Source organism: Diabrotica virgifera, chromosome 3 (assembly GCF_917563875.1).
Source record: "Diabrotica virgifera virgifera chromosome 3, PGI_DIABVI_V3a".
In the NCBI taxonomy this organism is placed as follows: domain Eukaryota; kingdom Metazoa; phylum Arthropoda; class Insecta; order Coleoptera; family Chrysomelidae; genus Diabrotica; species Diabrotica virgifera.
This window is the reverse complement of record NC_065445.1, coordinates 208,296,236-208,311,181: the sequence shown is the minus strand read 5'-3', so window position 1 is coordinate 208,311,181 and position 14,946 is coordinate 208,296,236. Positions and strand designations below refer to the sequence as shown.

At 31.5% G+C, this 14,946-nt stretch overlaps 1 protein-coding gene across 3 annotated transcripts in view; it reads left to right on the top strand.

Annotated features, from left to right (window-relative positions):
• Window positions 1–14,946, top strand: part of LOC126881521 (uncharacterized) — a 92,402-nt gene that overhangs the window by 37,629 nt on the left and 39,827 nt on the right. For all 3 annotated transcript variants that reach the window (XM_050645825.1, XM_050645826.1, XM_050645824.1), the window contains exon 2: window positions 12,393–12,553. In XM_050645825.1, coding sequence (XP_050501782.1) covers window positions 12,403–12,553 — 151 coding nt within the window. In that variant the 5' untranslated portion in view covers window positions 12,393–12,402. The remainder of the gene's footprint in view (window positions 1–12,392; window positions 12,554–14,946) is intronic.

The following is a 14,946-nucleotide window of genomic DNA, read 5'->3' as shown; positions in this document are numbered from 1 at the left end:
CAAAAAATCGGATAAACACGCATATTTAACAATTAAAAAACAACGGTATAAATTAAAGTTAGACGCGGATCCCTCTTCAGAATCTTGAAGGTGAATGTTCAGTCTTCAATCTAAGTATCTGGCATCCTCAAAGATACTAATTTAAATATGAGTTTGTAAGCCTCGAAAATGCATTTTTCAGATTTTAAATCGCCTATAACTCCAAAACTATAAATTTCTGAGAAAAATTACAAGATACCTTTCTTGTTTGGATTGACCCAAATGATCTAAAAATATATGTTCCAGATCAAAAAAACATGATTTGTTGTATTTGTTTAAAAAAAAAATTTAAACAATTTATGCCCAAAAATTCCGCCCGGCACCCTTCTAATTTATTTAAAGGGGACATTTTTGAATAACAATCCACAATGAAACCGAATCAGAAATTTTTTTCAGACGGGAGCGGTCTCACCACATGGACTAGTTACAGACATATGTTATCCGCGATAGAAGACGACGACTCGCTTGCATTAGCCTGGCTTATTTTAAGCAAAAACAAAAAAAAATGTTCAACTGTATGGTGTATTCAACTTTTTAAATTTAAAACTGTGACTGAGAGATTTGCTAGATCTATGACTGAGAGATTTGATTAATAAAAGAATGAGTCAAAGAGGTATGGAACGATATGCTTCTTCTTCTTAAAGTGCCCTCTCCTTAATGGAGGGTCACTACTACAATTACAAACTCTTCCCTGTTCTTAGTTGTTCTTATTAGCTGTTCAAAATTTAGCCCTGTCTATTGTCAGATGTTTCCGAGCCACGATAGTCTTTTCCTTCCTGTTTCGCTCTTTCCCTCGATCTTTCCTTTAACTATAAGTTGAGCATATTGGTACTTATTATTTCTCAGTATGTGGCCTAGGTATGAGTGTTTTTGAACTTTCACTGTATTGAAAAGTTCTCTTTCCTTGCCCATCCTATGCAGCACTTCTTCGTTTGAGGTATGCGATGCCCATGCCATTTTGATGATTCTCCGGTAGATCCACATTTCACGATATCCACATTCAACGATATGCTGCTTATGCGAAATTCATATTTTTTGATACACCTCATATAATATTAAAAGAATTGGGTATCCGATGGTTTGATCTTAAGGTTTTACTTTTGTACAGTTGAGTCGGCGAGTCTTTACCCGTGCGTCATCATTTAAAGCATACGAAATAAGTCGGAAATCTATTTCACGCAACAACAAGTGACAGAAAGTGGCTACTGTTCCGATTACTAGTTTTACTATAAAATTTGACGTTATCAAATAAATAGAATGTCAAATGTAAGTTTTGCTTCAAAATTTTTGGCAGAATTGCAGCTACATTTGAAATGCATTAATAAATATTTTTAATATCATTAGTGATTAATAAATAAACAATTCATAAAAAATAAAATTTAATATACAACAATGCTTACAGTGTGTTGGAGCGGATGTAATTTCGGCCGGAAAAAGGGCAGGTACTAAATGCCGGTAGGTAAATTCGGCCGGAGGTTTTAAGTTGCTTCCTTATCTCATAGATATTTTCGGCCGCAAATCAAATAAAATAACAGAATGCTTAATATTAAAATATTTCTTTATTTCAATAAAATTATTACATCAACTTATTTCTATAACTTAAGTTCTCAACAGGGTGTCTAAGTTTTATTTACTTCTTATTCGTTTTGAACCGAAATTTTGCTAATTTTAAAAAATTAATATATTATATTATATATTACACAGTACAATTTTCAAAGGAGGAAGACCTAACCCTTCGTCAAAACCTAACTTTCGGGTATTAGAGTGTAGAGTACCCCAGGAGTGTAATTACCAATATTTTAATCTCATCGTAAACATCAACCCCTCGGCCGAAATTACCCCTGTCATAAATGGTACCCCTTGATTTATGCAGGTAGGCCAAGGGATTACCGGCCGAAATTACGCCCGCCGGTGTGTTGATGTAATAGGTTTTTTTATTATTTATTTAAAAGTATTTTGCAATATGTTGAGTGTCAAAAATAAACAAAAGTAATGCCATTGACTAAGGACAAGAAGGATTTTACCCACTGATAAAATCAAAGTACAATTTTTAAAAGAGTTTTATAGGAAATAATATTATATTTTATAACTACTAACTAATTAATTGTCATTTTATTCACTTTGACGGAAACGTAAACACAATTACTTCTTTACTGTGTGAATGACGTTAGCTTTGTATTTTTTAAATATTAATTGCCAAAATATAATTACTTACCTTAAAATTTGAAAGTCCAATATAAAATTAGTTGTGACAACAACTGTTTGTGTAATATAAAGAAACTTCAAAACGCAAAAATTCGACAAAAACCGCAAAAAGTTCAACTGACTGACAGCCACAAAATTAAACAAATCAGAAACGTCAAACAAATTGTGCTTAAAATATGAAAACATACCGAATCGTCTTTTTTTGTTCCTATCTCTTTTCAATGCACTGAGTCTAGATGGTTCACAAAAATAACATGTGTTTTAACTTAATAACAAACGGCAGCTGGTTTGTCATGGGTTTCATGCGTGGAAGAGAATGATGCTATGGTTCTTTTCATGAGCATTTTTCAGTGCGTCACAGTTTTTCGATTTCTCTCTAACGCATTAAATTGTTTGTGACAGAAAGAAACGCACGTCGCTGATTACATTTCGTCTGTGTCATTTATAACATTTAATCTAGTTATCAATAGATGGCGCTAATAATATAATATTAAATAATATTATATTATTCTATATAAAAAAAATTTATTCTGTACAATTTATAAGACTATACAAATCAAAGAAAATACCATTTTATAAATGCAATAAACAAAATTGATTTGTTTTTATACCAAATTGCAAATAAAATGTGACAACTGTGAGATTTAACTAAAATGTCATGTTAGAATAAATGTCATAAATGTGTATTTATCACGGACTAACCTTTTTTTCTATCATTTGTGACGAACTGAAAAATGCTCATGAAAAGGACCATAGATAAAAATTATGTGTTTTATCTCGCCAGGTATTAATGACGCACGGGTAAAGACTCGCGGACTCAACTGTATGAAGAATAACTTTTTTCGTAAAATTAATCATACAAAAATTTTTCGTATATAGCCAGCTTAAGTGGACACGCTGTAGGGGAGACCGGGGCACAGTGGTCACATTTTTTGCAAACATCTCTACGTTACTATGGTCTAGTAGGCATCATTGAACACAAAAATTAATTTCTTGGGTATTTTAATAAAATCGCAGTTTGATTTTTTTAAAATGCAAAATTATATGTCCACTGTACCCCGAAGCGGGGTACACTGGTCACAGCAGCGGGGTACAGTGAACACATTAATTTTAACTAGAGTTTATTCTGTTAATTACTAAAAAAACAATACAGCAAATGTACTTAAGTCGGCACCTACAATATTATTCAATATTTTAAGGTATAAACTTGATATTAAAATGTAATAATCCTTGTGTTCTCGACATACTACCTATAGGTAGTTTTGTTGGATCCGGTAAGAGCAAAGTCACTTTTCATGTATCCGTCAACATGTAGGTTGTCGCTTCCTGGTTTGTTAGAAAATTAACGGTGTAATTAGATACCATAATTTTTTGTACTTTACCAATAAAATACCTGGCATCTTCCTTTTCACATATTTTACCAAAATGTAGCTATTCAGTTTGACCATATCAGTGTTAAAATTTAGACAATGTTCTTCATTTTATGTCTCAACACCCCAGTCTTCATCCATATCGTCTTCAGTGTCTATCATGACGATCTCTTCATCTGCTGAGTCATCTGATGTGTCCTAATCATGCGTCTTCGAAACATATTTGATAATGTTAGTTCCTATAACTCTTTTAATTTTTTTTGCATTTCTACGTTTCTGTTAGCTTGCTATGCTACGTTCTTCTTTATCTCTTATTTCGTGTAAGTTTGGCTTATCGGTTAAAATTTTTTAAGTAGTCTTTTTGCGATTTGTAGACTTTGATTTCAACTGAACAACTTTTGGTAACAGAAGAATCATTGCTGATGTCACTATCGAATCTTGTTTTACGATGCTGTTTTCAGGTGTTTTTTGTTGATCAATTATTGTTAACTCTGTCGTCTTTTGTTCCTGAGTGGTTTGTCCGTGTTGGGGTAAAGGCATTGAGTCCGTAATTGTTGTGGTGCGCTCCAAAGTAACTCTACTTGGTGCCGCCACTGGTGAACTTTTATCATCAACAATTTCTTGACTTTCAGGAACAACTAAAGCATAGCTTCTTCGCTGGTAAGAACAATTTCCGTTTTCCTCTTTCTGTTTCCACCTATTTCCTAAAACAGTTTATACAAAACACTGGAATTTTCTAATGGGGGTACAGTGGTCACTCCTCGCATTATGAGAAAGTAGTGACCACTTTACGCCTTTTTGAAATGACCACTGCGCCCCAAAGTATAAATGTGTTTTACCTGTTTATATCTTAAAAAAAAAGAAGGTTATTCTTCATATTTTTATGGGACAGTAGTATTAATACATGTAACAATCAACTACATAAAGAAAATAATACTTACTTTAATCTTATCCGCCAGAAATTTGACAAACTTTTGAGATCGAGTTACTTGACATTCACAAATTTGAGGTTAGGCTTTTTATCGGAAATCTGCTTTACATACTATGTCGTATTGTAAACACCAAGACTTGGACTTATGTTTGCCTTTCTCTACTAGGTGGCCATATTAGTATCGCATTCCATTTAAAAGATATTTTCAGGTGACCACTGTGCCCCTATGTCCACTTTGCCCCGGCCTCCCTTATATATACAGACAGGGGCTAAATTACAGAAAATAAATTTATTTTCTCTAGAATGGACGATTCTTGAGATAAATCCCGAAACAGGTCGATTTTTATTTTTAGATTATAATTTTTTGACATATATATCATATTAGTGACGTCATCCATCTCGGTGTGATGACGTAATCAATGAGTTCTTAAATGGGTATAGGGGTTATGTGGCAGCTCATTTGAAAGGTTACTCAGTCCTCTATTCAGTAATATAAACATTGACATCGTTATTTATACTGTGTGACCAAAAAATATTTTTTGAATTAAATTAATTGACGCAAAAAGAAGAATGTATGTAATTTATTTAATTCAAAATAAATTTTACTGCTGTCAGACAATAGACAAAAATGTTTATTTACAAAATTAACGTTGCTTTTCGTTTAAACTAATTGTTCAAACTGACAAGAGGCAGGTGGGAGGCAGTTTGACATTTAATTTAAGCGAAAATCAATGTTTATTTGTGAAACAAATATTTTTTTCTATTTTCTGACAGCTGTAAAATCTATTTTGATTTAAAAAATTTATATCATTCTTCTTTTTGCGAAACTTAATTACATTCAAAAACCATTTTTTGACCACCCTGTATAAATAATGATGTTAATGTTTATATTGCTGAATAGTGAATTGAACTACCTTTCAAATGAGCTACCACACGATCCCTATTCCCATTTAAAAAATAATCGATTACGTCATCACGCCCAAATGGATGACGTCACTAATATGATATATATGTCAAAAAATTATAATTTAAAAATAAAAATCAACCTGTTTCGGGATTTATCTCCAAAATGCCCCATTGTAGAGAAAATTAATTTATTCCATAATTTTGCTCCTCACTATAGGAATATCCTATACAGGGTGTCCAGAAACTCTCCCGACAAACAAACACCGGATATTCCTCAGATCATTTTAGTACAATTTAAGGCTATTCACCTAGTTCGAAAATGTTTTCTAAGGAAGCTAGATCTCTTTACAGATGGCGTCTTGTAATTAGTTTTTTTTTTCAAATATCTACTAATAATAATTGTAGGGCAAGGGTTATTTTACCGCATAACTTTTTTATCTTTATCTCTTAAGCATTTCTGATAAATTACTTCCACTTTGGATTATTAAATTGTGAGGTATTCTGGTACTAAAAGGTACTCTTGTTATAAGTCGCTCAGATGCAAAGTTTTCTAGAAAAATCAATTTGAAAATTTTTCGTTTTTTTAATTTGAAAAAAATCGTTATCGTGTATACGGGATATTTATTAGTTCATAAAAGAGCGGTAGACGAACCTTTTTTTGTAGAAAAATATACCACTATTGCTAGTTATGATCGCCCAAGTTCAGCTCATGGAGGTACCCCAATTCTTTCTACAAATAGTGATTTTTCTTTGGTAACAAAATGAAGCCTTTTTTGAGTTTTCATTAGTTTACAATATGAATCTTAATCTTTATATTATTTGGATTTATAGATCGTCTGACTGTTCCGTGGAATTAATTTATAAGAACCTGCTTAATTTGTTAGATGACCTGCCCCATAAAAGCAGAAAAATTGTATGCGGGGACTTCAAGATTAATTATTATGCTGCTGCTTTTGCTACACAAATATCCTTGGTCAACATATTTGAATCATATGAAAAATGACATCTACCATAATTGATTATATTGTCTCAGATTTCTCACCCTTTGATGTCCGCTCTACAATTAATAATGCGGGACTATCTGATTATGAATACATGTATACAAAGTTTAACGTCTTGAGCAAACCCTCTTCGAAAACCAGACGTTTAGACAGGATTTTTTCTGCTCAGAACTTTCGTAAATTCCAACATTTATGTGTATGCTTAACCTCTGAGTGGCATTTTCCTTCTATGGACGTGGACTATAATTTCAGTGATTTTTTTGTTGAATAATAAGCTTGTCCATATCTTCAGTAAAACATTTCCTTTAACTACAATTAAGACAAAACATCGCAAACCCTGGACTACGAAAGGTATTCGCATATCAGCCAGGAATATACGTTCACTACTCTACAGAAAGAAATTTACTACCAACGTCTGTGTCACTGAATATATTACCAAGTACAGGGCAACATATCTAAAACTTATCAAATCATCTAAAAAGGTATACTATCAAAATCTTCTGGGAAACTCTAAAAGTGCTGCAAAAGAAACTTGGTCCATAATAAACGATCTTCGGAATAAAACTCATACAGCTCAATTTTTTCCCTTCCTGACCCTGAAATTCTAAATGAATAAATACTTTGTTATTGTGAGTAAAAATATACCATCGACTATTCTGCCACAAGATCCCATTTCCTATCTCCCTAATTCAGGAAAGGTCTCAAAGTCATTCTTTATAAGACCAATTAGTACATCAGAGCTAATCCAAAGAATCAATAGTGTGGAAAGCAAAATCACTATCAAAATTTTCTCAAATCTGCCAAATAATATGTCACAAGTCCTCATCTCACTAATTAATAATTCTTTTGAATAAGGTAATTTTTCAGAGTGCCTAAAGACAGCCATCATTATTTCTCATCATTTTTATTAAAAAAAATGTGTTTGTATGTGTACTTTGTACGCACGTAAGAGGTTATACTTCTATTATATTTCAACGACATAAATATACTTTCGAACAGTTTATTTATATTTTTATATCACACTAATTTTCTATATTTTAGATCAAACTAATTTTTACTTACTACTTTCCAAAAAAATTTTATTAAAACAATACCAAATATTAGAAAAAAAAATAGAAAACACCTGGATTCGAACGGGGGACCGCTTGATCTCCAGTCGAACGCTCTACAATGAGCTATACTTATTTTGTTTTTGCGGGTGCAGACTACAATATTTCTCAGACATAGTGTCAAATTGACCAAGTGAACTATAAAAATACTTTAAATATTACTTATTACCTTATTCCCGAGGTAGATAAATCCAAAGATACAAAAATTATAATAAATATATTTACTAAAAACATTAATATATTCTCTGCACACCTTTTTTTGGACGAATACATAAATAACTTAAAACATTTAGCAACGAACTCCATACTGTTTATGTGCGCATGCTCGCAGAATAATAAAAATTCACTCCCAATCGCGCCTAAAGAAGTATAACTTCAAAAATCATCAAATACGTCATAACGCCGAGATAGATGAAGTCACTGGTATAATATATATAGGGTGAGGCAGATAAAGGGCCTATTAAAAATATCTCGAGAACTAAAGGCAACTGAATCATGAAAATTGGAATAAAGGAGTTTAAGCGACTGATCTATTTAATGAAAATATTTTCATCTATTTGGTACTTCCGGTTATACCGAAAGTTGCTTATAACTTCGTTTTTTTAAATGGGACACCCTGCATATTTTCACATTTTTGGATTCTCGTTGATTTCTTCTTTTTTTAAATGTGAGGTTTTGTAATATTATACAGGGTAGTTTAAAAGATAATTACGTTTTTTATTAATTTCGTAGCAACTTTCATACCCTGTAGAATTGTAGTAGTTTGACATCAAAAATTCTATTTATATTTAGATGATTTTTAATATAGTCTACTATTGTTAAGAATTATTAGTATAGCTAAATTTTTAATTTTACTATACAGGGTTGGTCGAAACTCGGAATAAGTATTTTCTGAGTTTTTTTAAACGGAACACCCTATATTTTAGTATTGTAATGAAATGATATTTTATGGTACTTTTTAATTTCTTAAGCATTCCTTATACCTAGCTGCTTTAATTTGTGCTTAATTGTTAACCGCAGCAACAATCTTAAATTTAGAAGTTTATTTAAATGTGCAGTACGTAGGTATTTTGATAGCCCAACCATTATTGGCAATTTTAAGTATCAGTCTAGATTAATATGCATTTATTTTCGAAAAATTATTTGTGATAGAACTTTTTCACGGCCAACTTAAAAAAATTTCACGTATTTTGTGTTGGAATTAATGTTTGGATTTAATCACCAATTACTCACAAATTAAAGCAGTTAGGTATAGGGTATGCTTAAGAAATTAAAAAGTACCTAAAATGACATTTCATTGCAATACTAAAATACAGGGTGTTCCATTTAAGAAAACTCAGAAAATACTCATTCCGAATTTCGAGCAACCCTGTATACTAAAATTAAGGATTTAGCTATACTAATAATTCATGACAATATTAGACTATATTAAAAATTATTTAATTGTAAATAGAGTTTATTATGTCCAACTAAGTACTACAATTCTACAGGGTGCGAATGATGCTGCGAAATTACTAAGAAAACGTAATTATCTTTTAAACTAATCTCATATTTTAAGAAAGAAGAAATCGAGGAGAATCCAAAAATGTGAAAATATACAAGGTGTCCTATTTAAAAAAACGAAGTTATAAGCAACTTCCGGTATAACAGGAAGTAGAAAATAGATGAAAATATTTTCATTAAATAGATCAGTCTTCAAAACCCCTTTATTCCAATTTTCATGATTCAGTTGCTTTAAGTTCCCGAGATATTTCTAATAGGCCCTTTATCTGCCTCACCCTGTATATGCCAAAAAATCATAATCTTATATATTAAAAATCAATTGCTGTTCGTTAGTCTCGCTAAAACTCAGAAATGGCTGTACCGATTTGGCTAATTTTGATGCAGAATTATTTGTGAAAGTTCAGGGAAGGTTTATAAGGTTTTATATAGTCATGTTGATAGCCACCAAAATATTTACATCTATGTGTATAAAATTCTCTTTTCACAGTGTTAGTTTTCGTATTCCTCCGAAACGGTTTGACCGATTTTTATGAAATTTGTCACGTGTATGCCGCAGGATTTAGAATAGGTTGTTATCTATTTTTCATACCCGTAGGTCATAAGGCGGTTTGCCCATGACACCGTAACTCTCACAATAATGACGTGAAGAATACGAAATTAAGCAGGTATACTCCTAGCTGAATTCTCAACAGAACCGTACTAATAGCCCAATGCATGACCGTTTTGGAGTGTAATTTCCAGGGGCAACTCCGAATAGCATTAAAATTTGGATTCAGGTTCTACTTACCCTGAAGGCCGGAAATGGATAAACTGACTTATTTTAAGCACCTTTTGTTCTATAAAGTTTTTTACGTAAGTCAATACTTTTCCAGTTATTCGCGATTTAAAATGTTGATTTTTCGACAAAAAAACTACGTTTTCAGACAGTTTTTTCCAAATAACTCAAAAAGTAAATATTTTATCGAAAAAAATATTTTCAGTAAAAGTGTAGCCTATAAAAAAACGAAAAAAATTGTGTACCAGTAAAGTCTACAAATTGAGTAGAAGCAAAGTTGTAGCTCATGAAAAATACGTTCTTATTCATCTAATTCCAAATCGAATAATTCAACGCGAAATCACCGAATAAATAAGCGTTTTTCGGGAAAACTTTATTAACATTCTTAAAGTATCGAAAAAAAGCTTATTATGTGTTTTTTACAAAAATTTACAGCATCAAAAATAAACGAGTTACACTGAAAAAATGGTGGCCCCTTTTTTTTGGTAAAAAAAAATCGTGAAACCTCCCTCTATCTAGCACCCTAAATGAAATTAATCGTTTGGCTTTACCATCTGTTTTAACTGTATGTGTATTGTTTATATGATCTGTAAGTTTGATTAGTTTGAAGTGCTTATTTTTGAAAACATTTGGTTTTATAGTAAAAAAAAATTCTAAAAATTTTTGATAAAATTAAATTTTTTCAAAATAACTTAAAAAGTATTAGTGATAAGAAAAATCTTAAAGAGTAAAAAAATGTAGGTTTTGCTATTATAAATATGCCAGTTTCATTCTGTTTCTCCGTAAGACAAAAATTGGTTAAGATATGGTTGTTCAAAGTTTGCATACACTCGTGATTAGTGACCCATTCAAGCTTTCTCAATTATAACCCTTTCAAAAATAAACATTTTAAACCAGTGAGACTGACAGATCATATAAAAAATATATAGGTAAGTACATTGTTTGTAAAGCGGTAGCGATTAATTTCATTTGGAGAGCTAAACACGGCGAGATTTTCATGATTTTTTACAAAAAAAAAAGAGGGCCAACTTTATTTTGAGCGTAACTCGCTTATTTTTAATGATAAAACTTTTGTTAACAAATTAAAACAAAGCTTTTTATAAACACTTTAAAAAAGTTTAAATGGGTTTTTCCCGAAAAGTGCTTAATTTTTCTGTGATTTCACCTTAAAATATTCGATTAGGAATTAGACGAATAAGAACGTATTTTTCATGAGCTACAACTTTGTTTTTATTTGATTGATAGACTTTACTGATATATCATTTTTTTGGGATTTTTATAAGCTACACTTTTGTTAAGGATATTTTTTTCGATAAAATATTTACTTTTTGAGTTATTTGCGAAAAACCGTCTGAAAATGTAGTTTTTTTCTTGGCGACAAACAAACATTTTCAATGGCAAATAACTCGAAAAGTATTGACTTAAGTAAAAAACTCTATAGAACAAAAGTTGCTTAAAATTAGTCAATTTATCCATTTCCGGTCTTATCTTGAACGTATGTTTTTTTTACCCCCGAGAAGGGGTGACTGTCACCCCCCAAGTAAAAGCAATCAACGGCACAATTTTAACTTTGAAGTGGAGGGTAAGTAGAACCTAAATCCAAATTTTCATGCAATTTGGAGTTGCCCCTGAAAATTACACGGTATCGCCGAATTTCCCGTTCATTTACTGGGCTATAAATGTTTTTCTCTAGCGTAATCGGTTTCCAAAATAACGAGCCGTAAGCCGTAGAAAAATTCTGAGCACACGAGAAGAACGAGCGACAAATTTCATAGTAGAGAAGTGTAACAGTTTAACTTTGGGACTCAAATTGGGCAAGATATGAATTTTTTAATTTTGAGAAATTTCCAAAAAATTGGTATCTACAAACAGAATTTTTTCTCACGAATCATAAGCCTTATATAAATTATGAGCACACCTATAGAACTAGCGGTAAATTTCATGAAAGAGAAGTGTAACTTTTATACTCAAATTGGACAAAATAGAAATTTTTTAGTTTTTCGAGATTTTCAAAAAAAATCTCTAAACGGAACTTTTCTGACGAACCGCAAGAATGAGAAAAATTCTGAGCAGACAAAAAGAACAAACAGCAAATTATATAATTTTATTTAATTTTAATTCAATTTAATTAATTTCATTTAATTAAATTAAACAAAAAAATATATTTAATAATTTCAAATATATTAAAAACAAATTTAAGATTGTAATTCCTACACTACAAACTTTATTTTGTTACTTCTAACTAAACTACATATATTATTACGTCAAACATCATGTGTAAATTAATTGATAATAATAATAAAACTTCATTCATATTGAGCATTTTTTGTTTATTAATTATGAATTCCTTTTGTTTATTTTAAATTTATTGTATACAAAAGTTTAGCTTTTTTTATTTTCTGAGGCAGTACGAAGTCTGCCGGGTCAGCTAGTTTAAAAATAAAAATCGAACACTCTCGGGATTTTTGAATTTATTCCATAATTTTGAACCTCTCTATGTATCTGATCTTCAATACAAACTGACTTTTGTTTGATTGCAAATTCTTGTTTTAGATTTAATAAGATGCAAAGAAAGTCCTCAATACCGCACAAAAATATATTATGTTTCACCGTTTTTATAACTTCTTGTCTTATTCTAACTGTATTCTATTACGATAATACTATTCTTAACTATGCAGCACCTTTTGCTACAGAAGAGATTGCTTTTGTGGAAGGTAAGTATTTTGTCAAACCTTTTTAATTATGATGTGGGAATAAATAATAGGATTATTTCATTCATATAGATTCTGATCAATAGAAAGCTACAAAAATAGAAATTACAGAGGTAATTTTTATTGATAATTCCCTGATGTCAAATATGACATCGATTAATGTTTTACAACTTGTCAAAGAGAACACCACGTCACCACGAACAGGTTTAGCAAATATTCAGGCCAAGATATCTATAAAATATTAGTTAAAATGATTTAAGAACACAATTTTATTCATGAAATTAACTTACCGAAGTACTCTCGAGCTCTTCAGTATTGTCGATTTGTTTTGACCTTGTGAGACTTTGACTAAAACTGTCAAAGTTTCACTCGGGATACATATCGATAATTTTAGAGCTCTCATGTAATTACTACTGATAATTTGGATGCACAAACCGGTAAAAACAATAGAGAGCTATCGAAACCCTATTTAACTTCGCCCTTTAATAAAAGATATTTTATTTTGACCTAAATATGCATGCTTATGCTTATACAGAGTGGCCCAAAAGTCTGGAAACGGCCAATTATCTCGTAAATTGCTAGTCATAATAATTGTACAAAATTTGAGGTATACCTATTTTGGGATACGGAGATTCCATATTTGATACTTGCAATGTTGCCAGATTTGCCGTTTCTCTTATATTATTAGTAACTTTTGTTTTTCAAATTCATCACCCTGTAGATTCAGTCATTATTGGAATCTCCGATTCAATACGAGTTCACACATATGTAACACTCATGATTTTATGTAGTCTGGAAGGTATTAAATACATAAAACAGTGCAAAATATTATGTAGATTTTAATAAATTTAAATATTTAAATATAGAATGCTGTGATTTTGACATTTGTTCACCATTTACATCATTAACTAAAACTGACAGTAGTTGTGTTTTGAAAAGTTCTGCAAGATAAATTGCTTCTCTAAAATGGCTCTTAACGAAAAAGAACGAATTACAATTCTAATGATGATGAGAGGATACGCTGACAGAAAAATATCTCCTATTCATAAGGCGACGATACAAAAAACTATAAAGCGATTTGAGGAATCTGGAGAAGTAACAGATATATACCGATCAGGTAGACCGAAAAGCAGCGCACCCTCACGCAGCGCAGGATTGCACAAGTACATGATGTAGGTCATTCTTCAGTTTTACCTGTATTACGTAAGAATAAATTTCAGTGATACAAACTTATTGCAAGAATTAAGTGTAGATGACTTTGATCTTAGATTACAGCACCAGTAGAACCACTCTCCGAAAAATTTGAAGTAAAATCTGTAGTCGCGCATGGCGAGCGCGCAATGTTCTTAGTCGCTTTTGTCTCACTCTTGCATTGCTAGTCGCATAGAAACGTACGGGTTTTAACAGGGAAAACCCGCATCCGCCACTGGTGAATTATCAATTGCGTACTGCCGGTATTACTTCTTGAGATCAAAGTGCCGACAGAGAAGTGGTTATGTCCATTACAGTTTACTGAGGTAATGATGGATAAAATTGAAAATGATGAAAATTTCGTTAACAGAATATGTTTTTCCGATGACGCAACCTATACACTATGTGGAAGTGTAAATCGACACAATTTAAGGTACTGGAGTGACGTAAATCCACACTGAATGCGTGAAAACTATGCTCAAAGACCACAAAAATTAAATTTATGGTCAGGTATAGTAGGTAGGTACTCAGTTAATTGGGCCTTTTTTATCGAAGGAAATTTAACGTCAGATAGTTACGAAATGAAATTAATTCGAAATGAAATTGTACCTACACTGAAAAACTTTTTTTTTTTGACAATTTTAATCAGATATGGTTTCAGCAAGATGGAGCTCCAGCTCATTTTGGTGTATATGTTCGGCGTTATTTATATGAGATATTTCTCGGACGATTGATTGGTAGACGAGGTAGAATTGAATGACCTCTACGTTCACCTGATTTTAATCCTAAAGTTTATTTTTATTGGGGATACTTGAAAAATTCAGTTTACAAAGCTAAACCAGCAAGTTTTGCGGAGCTAAAGCAACGAATTATCGATGAATCTCGAATAATTTCTAGACAATCATGGGGAAATGTGGTAGACGCATTCTACCATCGATTAGGATTAGGGTACTGTCAACTCACAAATGAAGCACATCTTGAACACTTGATAAAGTAACCATTATGTTAAAAAATGTTGTAATCTATCAATTGTTACGTTTTAATGTAGTTGAAAATAGTTAGTATTAAACAATTTATTGAGACAACTAGGCGTTGCCAGACTTCTGTTTTATTTAAGACCTTCCAGACCACATAAAATCATAAGTGTTACATATGGTTGAACTCATATTTATTGAATAGGAGATTCCAATAATGACTGAATATAC